Consider the following 12984-nt stretch of genomic DNA (forward strand, 5'->3'; position numbering starts at 1 on the left):
CAGAATGATATCATTGCATCGCCTATGGCGGTGCACTATTCAGAGGGGCATATTGAGGCTTTTATTTTGAAATTTGCAGTAAGCTTCATATTAAATGCCCACACTAATCCAGTGTCTAAGAGTGCTTTGGATAAACCAATCACGTCAAGCAAAAATGAGCAAATATATGATGTAAAATTTGCCAAGGCTTTTATTTTGAAATTTTCAGTAAGCATCATAAGAAATGGTCAAACTAATCCCATGTGTAACAGTGAATGTGTTAAATCGGTTCTATAATGCTCAAAACACAAGTAGTTCTAAAGGCCAGCTCAGTCCTCCTCTGTAGTAACTGACAGTTCCACCATGTTGTAGTTCTAACCTTCAGTCTTTGTAGTTCTAAAGAACAGCTCAACTGTCATGACAATGAAACACACAGGGAGAGATGGAATCCTGATAGTTTGAAGCAGTTAGTTTTTCTGATCAAAGCAGGCCAAACATATCTTTACCTAAGTGTTGCCAATAGCATTTGGGGTATCATTAGGATGTTTTCTGTAATTGATTTACTCCATTCAGTATATTTAAAATGACTAATAAGTAAGTAAAATAGCTAATAGTTTATTTAAGGTAAAAGTCTTATCTTAATGATCTGCCTTGCTGCGCAAGGCAGATCCCTAACCTGAGAGAAGAATATAAAGCATTCTAATATTATTGCATCGCCTTACGGCGATGCATTAACCTGAGGGCAATATGAAGGCTTTTATTTTGAAAAATAAACATAAGCTTCATATTAAATGCTCACACTAATCCAATGCCTAACAGTGTTTGGGTTAAATTCCTTATTTACTGGCCTAAACAGCCAGTAGTTCTAAATGGAAGCTCTGTTTTAACTGAGTGTTAGTTAGAACTACAGATATGGTGTTCTGATAGTCCTATTTATTATCATTAGGTCAAAGGTTAATGCCATTGCACTGGCTTGCTGCGCAAGCCAGTGCCTTACGGCGCTGCACTCACCTGACAGAGATATTGGGGCTTTTATTGGGAAATTTCCATTAAGCTTTATTTAAAAATTACACACTAATCCTTTGTGTAACAATGGTTTGTAAAAATCAGTTATAAAATGCCCAAAACACAAGTAGTTCTAAAGGCCAGCTCATTCCAGAGTGTCCTCCCATAAGTCAGCTGCTCTGGCCTCATGTGTTCCGTTGCTATGGTAATGGATCAGCTGCTAACTGTCATGTCTGTGTGAGAGACAGAAAGAGGGGAAAAAAATTCTATCTTTGTGAGACACCCAGCCAATTAATATGGAAAAAGCACTCCGAACAAACCTTTGCCGTTCAGGAACCGTAATACATATTTGAAAACCGTTTGAAGCGTATGAGAGAGCTATTTGTCTTCTCCGATAGTACCGCAATTCATATTTTTACCTCATTCACAGTAATTGCAGTGATGAGACAAAAAATTGTGCAGAAACTTTTCAGAAATACATGGAAGTGAATCAGGGAGAGCGTCAGTTACCCTGTCCCATAATTTCACTCTGAAGCACCTTGACAGAAAACCGTAAATGCTAGAGAAATATCGAACACATTTTACCGGAGCAGGCACGCGTATCAATGTCATGACCGAGTTTGATACCAATCGGGCGATTTTTGTGGGCGTGACAGCGATTTCAAAATCGCTTTGGGGTCAAAAATCTGCTTAAATTCTCACTCTAAAAAAGCGTCAGTTGGTGTCAGTTATGCTCTGCGTTTCGGCAGTTGGAAATTTTGCTCGTTTTTCACTTTTTACTTCGCCATCGTAAGTCCGATTCCTTATAAAAATAATAGCACACCTGCCGGGAACGGGCCGCACGTTTTGATACCACTTTTGTGGGTGGGCTCGCAGCGGTGCGAGCCGCATTCCGGGTGACGGAAGAATAATAAATAACTAGAAAATTCCTGAAGAAATTTAACTGGGGCCTGCCAAAGTGTGCCCGTCGGTTTGGACCCAGCGTTCTGATGCTAAGAATTTGCATCAATGCTAAAGAAAGCTGCAATGTAATCAATAGAATCACAAGAATGTTAAGTAAACTGGACATGCACCATTCAGTATGATAAAGTAAGTGTATTAGCTAAAATGAGCAAAAATGCTAATGTTAGCGTGAATGCTCTCAGTAGCATGTGGGACATTATTAGAATATTCTCTGTAATTTACTTAATTCCTTCAGAATACTAAACATGGCAGATAAGTAAGAAAAATAGGTAATAGCTTATTTAAGCTAAATGGCTAATGCTAATGAACTGCCTTGCTACGCAAGGCAGCTCCCTAACCTGAGAGAACCAGATAATGCAGAATGATATCATTGCACCGCCTCCGGCGGTGCACTGTCCAGAGGGACATATAGAGGCTTTTATTTTGAAATTTGCAGTAAGCTTCATATTAAATGCCCACACTAATCCAGTGTCTAAGAGTGCTTTTGATAAACCAATCACGTCAAGCAAAAATGAGCAAATATATGATGTAAAAATTGCCAAGGCTTTTATTTTGAAATTTTCAGTAAGCATCACAAGAAATGGTCAATCTAATCCCATGTGTAACAGTGAATGTGTTAAATTGTTTCTATAATGCTCAAAACACAAGTAGTTCTAAAGGCCAGCTCAGTCCTCCTCTGTAGTAACTGACAGTTCCACCATGTTGTAGTTCTAACCTTCAGTCTTTGTAGTTCTAAAGAGCAGCTCAACTGTCATGAGAATGAAACACACAGGGAGAGATGGAATCCTAATAGTTTGAAGCAGTTAGTTTTTCTGATCAAAGCAGGCCAAACACATCTTTACCTAAGTGTTGCCAATAGCATGTGGGGTATCATTAGAATGTTTTCTGTAATTGACTTACTCCATTCAGTATATTTAAAATGACTAATAAGTAAGTAAAATAGCTAATAGTTTATTTAAGGTAAAAATCTTATCTTAATGATCTGCCTTGCTGCGCAAGGCAGATCCCTAACCTGAGAGAAGAATATAAAGCATTCTAATATTATTGCATCGCCTTGCGGCGATGCATTAACCTGAGGGAAATAAGAAGGCTTTTATTTTGAAATATAAACATAAGCTTCATATTAAATGCCCACACTAATCCAATGGCTAACAGTGTTTGAGTTAAATCTCTTATTTACTGGCCTAAACAGCCAGTAGTTCTAATTGGAAGCTCTGTTTTAACTGAGTGTTAGTTAGAACTACAGATATGGTGTTCTGATAGTCCTATTTATTATCATTAGGTCAAAGGTTAATGCCATTGCACTGGCTTGCTGCGCAAGCCAGTGCCATAACCTGAGAGGAAAAGATAATATAGGCAGAGATTTTTTCAGCGCCTTACGGCGCTGCACTCACCTGACAGAGATATTGGGGCTTTTATTGGGAAATTTCCATTAAGCTTTATTTAAAATTGACACATTAATCCTTTGTGTAACAATGGTTTGTTAAAATCAGTTATAAAATGCCCAAAACACAAGTAGTTATAAAGGCCAGCTCATTCCAGAGAGTCCTCCCATGAATCAGCTGCTCTGGCCTCATGTGTTCCGTTGCTATGGTAATGGATCAGCTGCTTACTGTCATGTGTGTTTGAGACAGAAAGGGGGAGAAAAAATTCTATCTTTGTGAGACACCCAGCCAATTAATATGGAAAAAGCACTCCGAACAAACCTTTGCCGTTCAGGAACCGTAATACATATTCAAAAACCGTTTGAAGCGTATGAGAGGGCTATTTGTCTTCTCCGATAGTACCGCAATTCATATTTTTACCTCATTCACAGTAATTGCAGTGATGAGACAAAAAATTGTGCAGAAACTTTTCAGAAATACATGGAAGTGAATCAGGGAGAGCGTCAGTTACCCTGTCCCATGATTTCACTCTGAAGCACCTTGACAGAAAACCGTAAATGCTAGAGAAATATCGAACACATTTTACCGGAGCAGGCACGCGTATCAATGTCATGACCGAGTTTGATACCAATCGGGCGATATTTGTGGGCGTGACGGCGATTTCAAAATCGCTTTGGGGTCAAAAATCTGCTTAAATTCTCACTCTACTGGAGCGTCAGTTGGTTTCAGTTATGCTCTGCGTTTCGGCAGTTGGAAATTTTGCTCGTTTTTCGCTTTTTACTTCGCCATCTTAAGTCCGATTCCTTATAAAAATAATAGCACACCTGCCGGGAACGGGCCGCACGTTTTGATACCACTTTTGTGGGTGGGCTCGCAGCGGTGCGAGCCGCATTCCGGTTGACGGAAGAAGAAGTTAAGAATAAAGAGGCGTTCTATTGGGTGTAGAACAATAGGTGCCTGCCATGCAATGCATGGAGGCAGTGACTGACTTGCTTCGCAAGTCAGTCACTGCTCTCCTTATGCATTGCTATGGGGCAGGCCCCAATAATAAAGAGACATTCTATTGGGTGTAGAACAATAGGTTCCTGCCCATGCAATGCATGGAGGCAGTGACTGACTTGCTTCGCAAGTCAGTCACTGCTCTCCTTATGCATTGCTATGGGGCAGGCCCCAATAAAGAGACATTCTATTGGGTGTAGAACAATAGGTGCCTGCCATGCAATGCATGGAGGCAGTGACTGACTTGCTTCGCAAGTCAGTCACTGCTCTCCTTATGCATTGCTATGGGCAGGCCCCAATAAAGGAACTCTTTAAAGTTATTTTATAAAAAGATCTATTATAGAATATCTGTAGATAAAATATATAAAGTTTCAATTAGATTCAGACTAAATATGTAGCTAACAAAATATTTAGTTTTTAAACTAAATATGTAGTTTCTAACTAAATGTTTAGCTTGCTAACTAAACAGTTTGTGAGCTGAATATTTAGTTAACTAAATACAACATATTTAGTTACCAAGCTAAATACTGATAAATTTTGCTTTTTCTGCCAGCTAAATATTATCTACTAAATATGTAGTTAGCAGGCTAACTATTTAGCATCAACATGTTAGAAACTAAACACTTCCCTAAATAAATATGTAGTTTTTAAACTAAACATGTAAATTGGAGCTTAACATTTAGCTTCCTAACCTAATATTTAGTGTGCAAACTAAATATTAGGTAGATATTTAGTCAGCTAAATATTTAACTTCAATAATTTCTAAACTTAATGTTTAGCTAATTAAATATGTAGTTTCTATTATACTAATTTGGCTTGCTAACTAAATATTTAGTTTGGAGCTAAATATGTAGCTTAAATTAGGTTTATAAATAAATTAACATGGTTAAAATATGACTGTTTTTTTATGTTAGACTAAATAATCCAAATTTTTGGTTGTAACTTTAGAAATGGCTCCCAAACTACGCAGAGCTGCAGATGAACAATCCTGCAACTTTTATCCAAACAGATTAGGTCTTTTGACCTGCAAACACATCAGAAAATAAGTGGATTTATGTTGAGACTATGAATCCTGCAGAGCATTTTTCCAGCTGTTTGCTCAAAGTGTGAAATAAAAACACTAAACTGGGTGAAAAGCCCTGAGATCTCATGTGTTTCTGCGTCAGAACTTCTTTAGTTGTGGTAATTTATACAGTTTTAATTGGGTGATAATGTAGCAGCTGTAGCGTCCCAAAGTAAAGCAGAGCGACTGGCTGCTGCAGCAGTCTGTGTCCCTGCTGTCGTGTAGCGCAGAGGGCAGCTGTTAACTCGGCCTGAAGGGCATAAAAATGCTGAAGGAGTCGGGATTAATGAGCAGCATCTGCACGTCTCAGCAGCTCCCAGCACACACACAACCACGCCCCGACCATCACAGGCCCATAAAACCAGCCGTCACACGCTGTAAATACAAACACACTCTGCATATGAAGAGTGTGTAAAGAATTAAATCCCCTAATTGGGTTTTATGTTTTCATTTAAGTCGTAAATGTCCCGGTTCATCCCTTATGTTGAGATCTACAGCAGTTTGATGGATGAACAAGCAACAAAATTTTACTTTCTGAGATTAAATGGATTGAAAACGAGCAGAAAAAAAATCCAAATTAAAATCCTGAAAGTCTGGAGACAACTCAAGCACACCACAAGCCAAAACTGTTGAGTCTGGGTTGGACATCCACCACCCAGCAGGACAACAACCCTGAACGAATGGAATGTGTCAGGATGGCCTAGTCAAAGTTCAGACGTGAATCCAACTAAGAATCTAGTCCATCAGGACTTGCTTTCCATTCAGTCAGGCCATTCTTGAGATTTTCCACATGAAAGAATAGGCAGAAATTTCAGTCTGTAGTTTGCACTCTTTGATTTACTCAGGAAGGCTGAATATATACTCACTCCACACTTTTCAGATCTTTTAATTAACAGATTAGCGTCTCATTTTCTGGTCTATCACATAAAAACCCAGTTAAACACATTAAAGTTTGTGGTTGACAGGGAAGTCAAAGTGCAGCACCTTTAAAATGTGTTTCCTTCAGGTGAAGAAGACCTGGGGAGCGACTCTGACCACGCTGCAGGACATGACGGTGCTGGACGACTGCGACGTGTCGCAGAGCTTCACCCACAGCCCGTCCTCCGAGTCGGTCAAGTCCAGCGTGTCGGACGGCTACCTGAACAAACCCAGTCTGGCCAAGAGACGAGCCAACCAGCAGGAGACGGAGCTTTTCTACTTCAATGTGAGGAAACGGCAGCGAAGCGAAGCGAAGACTCCGAGTCTCATTTACATTCACTGGAGAAACACAGCGGACAAAAAACATCGTTCATCTTACAGATTATAAATCAGACATGTTTCCTGTGTCACGTCAGTTGGGATTATCATGGATTTTTAAGATTGTGAAAAGAAAATTACACCTTAATCTGCTGCATTGACAAAGATGTGTAGCAGAACTTACTGGAGGAACAGGATGGATTTTAGAGATTATTTTACATGGCCAGTTAAAGTCACAATTCTGAGATTAAGGAAAAAAAAGTCAAAATTCTGAAACTAAAGTCAGAACTAGGAAATGAAAGCAAGATTAAATTTAGATTTATTTAGACTGGTAGGTTAATATTTAATTTGGAGCTAAATATTTTCACTTGCTAAAAATATTAGCAAGCAAATATTGCTAATACTTGCTAAATATTAGCAATATTTATCTAAGAATCTGAACATTTAGCTTTCTAGGTTAATATTTAACTAGTAATCTTAATATTTTAGATGCTAGGTTAATGTTTAGTTTTGAGCTAAGTATTTAGCATTGAACCAAATACAAATGGTTTATTAATTTTCATAAATGCATAAATAACATGGTGAAAACATGTCATTGTTTTTACTATTAGGCTCAATAGTCCAAATTTAAATAATGCAGTGAATCACTGTATCTGCTTTATTTCAGCAGAAACTCTGCAGATTTCTCTGGGATAAATAAAGCTCTGTGTCTCTTCTTCCATCCTCAGAAGTTTCGCGAGTATTTAGAGGGAAGCAATCTGATCTCCAAACTCCAGGCCAAACATGACATATTAAAGAAAGCCTTAGCTGAGGGTAAGAACCACGTCTTTCAGGGCTTACACACGATAATCTGCATGCTTTAAATTTTAAATGTTCTCTGTTCTTCCTGTTGCAGGATATAAATCTGAATTACTGACTACCAGGTGAGGCTTTTTCTCATTTCACGCTCATTTTCTCTTCAGGCTAATAACCAATCTTGCTTCTTTCACCACTTTACTGTGAACTCTGAGAAACTCCTCTTTCTCTTCATTTCTTCCTCCTTTTGCTGCTCATCGTAGTCGTGGGCGGAAGAACTCCCATAGCAAGCACCAGGTAGACACCGGGGGTCAGGGGTCAGGGGTCAATCAGTTTTTGCTGGTAATCTTCTGTGATTAGCTAAAACATTTGCGAATTCCTTAAAAAACATTTAAACTGCCCATTTCAACAGTTTAATCACAATATCTCTTGTTTAGGCAACGGCTATCTAAATTAAAAATGTAAACATGAAGGAGAGTGTCATCGGCATACAGACTAAAGTACGTGTTAGCATTAGCTTTGACGCTGCGCTATGTGAAACCTTTCTTTGGTTTTAAAGCTACCCAAAGCTTTCAGCACTTATCTAGTCTCAACTGAGGTTAATAAACATTAAAAAACATAAAATTTTAGTCTTTATCAAAGGATACAATCTTAAAGTAAGTAAAAAAAATTACGTGAAAGAAAAACATTGTAGCAAAATAAAACTTTTTAATTATAGTTTTTAAATGAAATAATTTTATATCTACAACAGCATAACTATTAAACTTTCTTCTCTCTGATTGGATGACTTCTTCTCCCGTTTAAAGAATGTGGTTTTTGTACTTTTGCTGTATTCTTATTTAAATTAATTGAAAGCAAACGTTTTTCTCTAAGTTGCTCTCTTGGTGTGTTGATAGGATTCAACTAAAGCCATACCACTGCTAGTGGAAAGCTGCATCCGCTACATTAATCTACACGGTACGTCTCAATTTTTAGCTTGGATGTTTTTTTTTCTTTTCACATTTATTTGGTTGTGACTTCAATACTCAGTTTATATGATTTTTTATCAATCACCATTTTTTTCTAAGTAGACTGTTGTTTTTTTGGCCTGGAAATGTTTTTTTTTTTTTTTTTATGTTTGCTGTATTTTGTTGAGTTAAATCAACGGGTGTGCAAAGTCTTTTTTCTAAGTAAAAACAGATGATGTTTGTGAACGAGGCTAAAGAAAAATAAAAATGTTTTACGTAACAATTCCCATTTTGGAAAAATTACAAATAATGTTCATCTGCACCAATTTCTTGTGCCTTTAATTATGGTGGCTGGGCCACAGAAAACATTCCAAGGGCTGAAAATGGCCCCCGAACCGCACTTTAAACCCCCTGATGTTTATTTTATAGACTTACATGTCAAACTGACTGCAGCTTCCAGTCAAACCCAGATGTTTTTCTCAGGTCTTCAGCATCAGGGCATCTTCCGGGTTTCAGGCTCGCAGGTCGAGGTCAACGACATCAAGAACTGCTTCGAGAGAGGTGAGAGGTCACCTGTGAGGTCAGAGGGTCACATGACTGGTAAGCAGCAAAACTGTCAGGCGATAACGGCGCTTCTGCTGGTTGCCCAGGTAACGACCCACTCATAGACGAGGAGAGCAACCACGACATCAACTCTGTGGCCGGGGTGTTGAAGCTGTACTTCAGGGGTTTGGAGAACCCTCTGTTTCCAAAGGACAGGTTCAACGACCTCATTTCCTGCGTCCGTGAGTACCGACGGCGCCGCCTGAATGCGTTTACCTCCGGCGCAGACCCTCCGCTTCCCTCGACATTTCGTCCCCTTTGTTTCCCGTTTGCAGTGCCAAATAAAAGCTTTTCCAAACTGTCAGATATTGTTTCAAACAGCTAAAATCTCATTATCTAAGAATGATTTTGTGCAACAAAATGTAATGAACATGTTTCATATAGCCCAGAAACTTCTCCTAAACTGTTCAAGGAAGCATAATAGATTACCTTTAAGTTGTGAAGACAGCTGTTAGCATGTTATAAACATATTTTAATCGGAAACGCACATAAAATGTTGGCTGTTTTTGATCATTCTGGGTTTCCATACATGAGGAGCAGGAATAAAGCAAGTACAGCAAAAGTTTATCAGAGTAAAGTGCATAAGCCAGAATACGTATTGAGTGAATGTTTGTGATTTAAATGCACACAACATAAATTACTGTTTGCTTACCAAAATATATGCACTGACATCATTCTCACTGAACACTCAAACTCTGTTTTTGAGCAAAACTGGAGGAAAATTGAGGGAGTTTAACCGTCTGATGTCCGTTTGTCTCTGAAGTTTGTCCCGTCAAATGAAGCCTGGAAACGTCTCTCTGTTTCCTGCTGCAGGGATGGAAAACCTGTATGAGAGAGCTCAGTGCATCAGGAAGATCCTGCTGGGCGTCCCGAGGGCCACGCTGGTGGTGATGCGCTACCTGTTCGCCTTCCTCAACCAGTGAGTGTCTGCCGCCTCATTCTTCCCCTCAGAGAGAGAACACAGGCCTCGCTAGTCGTCAGTTTGGTTCTGCCGCCTCTCAGATAAATATAGAACGAAAGCACAGCGAGGGATGGAGAGGCAGAAAGTGTGACACGCAGGTGTGATGTTCCTGCTGCATTAATTGGGGTTTTGTTGAAGACGAAAGGCATTCAGGAGTGTGTCAGTGTGTCAGCTCAAAGATATAAAAATAGACAATGCTTCACATTTAAAAACAATTATCAATCTGTTTTTGTTATTATTTAAAGGCACAGTGAACCTTTGTATTTATTAGCTTGTGGAAATGAACAAATGGTTGTTTTAATTCAGAAACTTATGAATTGGCGCCAATACTTCTGACTCAAGTGACCAAATCTTCCTCCGTGCTCCGCCAGCCTCTCCCAGTACAACGATGAGAACATGATGGACGCCGGGAACCTGGCCATCGTGTTCGGCCCCACCCTCCTGCCGACGCCCGACACGCTGGACCAGGTGGCCTGCCAGGCGCATGTCAATGAGGTCATCAAAACGGTCATCCTGCACCACGACAACATCTTTCCTGACATCAAGGAGCTTCCAGGCCCGGTTTATGAGAAGTGCATGACCGGCGACCAGTACTGGTGAGACCGGCCTCACATTTTATTTAATGTTTCCTTTTCTATTCACATTAACCTCAAAGTAGATGAGTTCTCCAATTTCCATTTTGAAATTGATAAATCTCGAAGGGCAATGTTGTTTACAGAAACATCATAGTCCATTTTATTTATGGTTTCTGTTGTAACTGTGATTCCCTCCTCCCCCATTTTATTTATTGTTTTGGCCTTTGTTTCATTTTGGGTGTTTGTAATATCTTCCAGTTCCAATTTTACTTTAGAAAATTTAAGTTTTTATTGATCTTTCAGAGGGTAAGTTACATTATTGTGTCATTAGCTACATATGACTTGAAACTCTCAAAATGTTAAATGTTAATTTTCAAAAAGTATTATCGTTTATTGCAGTATTTACTGGGACAATTTATTGTTTAGAGAAATGTATTGCTGCGACAGGCCTCGATAATTCTGCAACTTAACAAAAGGGTTTCATATCAGTCAATATTAATTATTTCTTTTTTTTCCTTTAAATATCTGAAATACTGACAAACTGGTGACGTGACCTTTCCTGGTTCATCCAGTCTCATTTTCTCCCTTCACTCAACAGGTTGTTGCTAGGTAACCAAAGGACGACTTAGCTAGGCCCGTCAGAGGTTAAACAGCTAAAACCTGGTTCAAAGGGCAAGATCTTTTAATTGTCGGTCGATTTTCGAAACCTGAACACACAAATGACGATAAGAAATGTTGGATATAACAGGTTTGGTCCTACAGTTTGTAGTATCGAGCCAAACACGAACAAGTTCCACTCACCAATGTTCAGCAATGGCGGTATTTTGTGGACACCCGACGCCCTTTAGAGCGGACCAGACACTCTAAACACCCAGCATACGCAAGGGATATGTCTTAAGTTTATATTTAGAGCTATCTCGATAATCATGACGTCTTTAAGATTTTTGGAAAGGGGAAATTGGTTGGGACATAAAAAATCTTGCTGCCTAAACTGGGCATTAAGCCTACATCCCCCAGAATGCTGTGCGGTTCGGGATGGGAGTGCAGTGAAATTTTTTAACATTCTATCGGACGTATTTTCTATTAATATTAACCACGTATCTATCGCGATATATATATATATTGTTAATGATTTATTGTCCAGATTTACTTCCTAACATATAAAATAGGATGTTATGGAAACAGTGCTGGGGAGATCCACTTAAGATGCCGTGAGGGCGACAGAGATGTTACTTGTCAGCTGCTTTGGCAGGAACGAGTGTTTCTCTTCCTCACCACCTTGAGTAAATCCTGACATCCTGTCGGGTTCTGTAGAGCGCCTCGCCTCCTGCTGTGCACGCGTCCTCCTCCCTTTGTTCCCGCGCTGAATGGACGGTTTGTCAGTCTGCTTCGCTGCCTGATCTGCTTCGCTCCCTTCTCTTCATCTCCTTGCAGCGAGAGTCCGTTCAGCGAGCCTGGAGCCTTGGAGGAGACCGAGCCGGACGCCGGTACCGAGACCCAGACCAGCGACGAGGGTACGCGCTGACCCCTGACCTTCACACACTGCGTTTCAGTTGCCTGGGAAGTTAAACTCTAAGTAACAGCGTTCTAGTTAAGAATTCGGAACTTAAACGGAACGACGCTTATGAATATTTGCAACTCTTTACGCGAGGAGCGGCCATGTTGAAACGCAAAACCGGCCTTCTGAGTCGTAACTGGGGGTAGTCAAAGTTGCTCTCAGTTTCCCAGTAGAAAATCAGACTTAAGAGTTAATTTTTCTCAGACTGGGAAGTCGGAATTTCCAAGTCCAGAGGACAACTGGAACGCAGCACTACACACCCATCTTTTTATCTCCTCGTGGAGAAATGGTTGCCGTGGTAACAGCAGCCATGGAGACGCCACATTCCCTCGTTCTCAACTCCCGCTCGGCAGCCCTCCATCTTGTTGGAATGCCGCCGGCCTCACCTCCTGGTCTCTCTCCAGCAGAGGGCGAGGCCGTGGAGGCGGTGGCCCGGTTCGACTACGTGGGCCGGTCCGGTCGTGAGCTGTCCTTCAAGAAGGGCACGTCGCTGCAGCTGTTCCAGCGCGCGTCGCATGACTGGTGGGAGGGCCGGCTGAACGGCAGCCGCGGCCTGGTGCCTCATCAGTACATCGTGGTGAAGGACAGGCGAGTGAACAGTCCCAAATGGTTTGTACACGTCCGATATTACAATATCACTTCTTAATAATGCTTTAGAACTCAAAAACAGATTTTTTTTTTTACATGTAATTTCAGTTGATTGAATAATTTATTCACATTTCAAAACATATCTGTTGTTATTTCTATTATTATTAAACTGTAAAACTAACATTTTGAATATTTTAGAATATATATTTTTTCATATCTTACAGCCATTACCTACAGCAGGGCTGTGGAACTCATTTTTATTTTAGGCCATATCAAGATCATGAATAAACTCAAAGAACTAGTTATGGCAAAATTTATCAATAAACC

The 12984-nt window shown here is 40.0% G+C and overlaps 1 protein-coding gene and 2 long non-coding RNA genes across 11 annotated transcripts in view; 1 reads left to right on the forward strand and 2 right to left on the reverse strand.

Moving 5' to 3' along the window:
- The window catches only part of LOC122826426, a 30439-nt gene extending 23943 nt beyond the window's left edge, over nt 1–6496 (reverse strand). Inside the window, exon 1 of the long non-coding RNA XR_006369792.1 lies at nt 6379–6496. This is a non-coding gene — a long non-coding RNA (uncharacterized LOC122826426). The remainder of the gene's footprint in view (nt 1–6378) is intronic.
- The window catches only part of LOC122826423 (SLIT-ROBO Rho GTPase-activating protein 1-like), a 36539-nt gene that overhangs the window by 17100 nt on the left and 6455 nt on the right, over nt 1–12984 (forward strand). The window contains exons 11-21 of one of the 4 annotated variants that reach the window (XM_044108251.1): nt 6401–6598; nt 7359–7443; nt 7526–7553; nt 7689–7722; nt 8322–8382; nt 8856–8933; nt 9023–9157; nt 9789–9894; nt 10308–10532; nt 11946–12025; nt 12474–12678. In XM_044108251.1, coding sequence (XP_043964186.1) covers nt 6401–6598; nt 7359–7443; nt 7526–7553; nt 7689–7722; nt 8322–8382; nt 8856–8933; nt 9023–9157; nt 9789–9894; nt 10308–10532; nt 11946–12025; nt 12474–12678 — 1235 coding nt within the window. The remainder of the gene's footprint in view (nt 1–6400; nt 6599–7358; nt 7444–7525; nt 7554–7688; nt 7723–8321; nt 8383–8855; nt 8934–9022; nt 9158–9788; nt 9895–10307; nt 10533–11945; nt 12026–12473; nt 12679–12984) is intronic. The other 3 variants (XM_044108253.1, XM_044108252.1, XM_044108255.1) reach the window with 3 other exon arrangements.
- On the reverse strand, nt 6513–11951 carry LOC122826427. Of its 6 annotated transcripts, none has more exons than XR_006369799.1 (5): nt 11790–11951; nt 9875–9970; nt 9628–9799; nt 8808–8945; nt 6513–6651 (listed from the first exon to the last, which is right to left on the reverse strand). It is a non-coding gene; the product is annotated as an uncharacterized LOC122826427 (long non-coding RNA). The 6 variants fall into 6 exon arrangements; XR_006369798.1 differs by having other exon boundaries at nt 9628–9782; nt 11787–11951; XR_006369797.1 differs by having other exon boundaries at nt 8808–8919; nt 9713–9799; nt 11787–11951.

The sequence above is a fragment of the Gambusia affinis genome, linkage group LG23 (genome assembly GCF_019740435.1).
Source record: "Gambusia affinis linkage group LG23, SWU_Gaff_1.0, whole genome shotgun sequence".
Lineage (NCBI taxonomy): Eukaryota > Metazoa > Chordata > Actinopteri > Cyprinodontiformes > Poeciliidae > Gambusia > Gambusia affinis.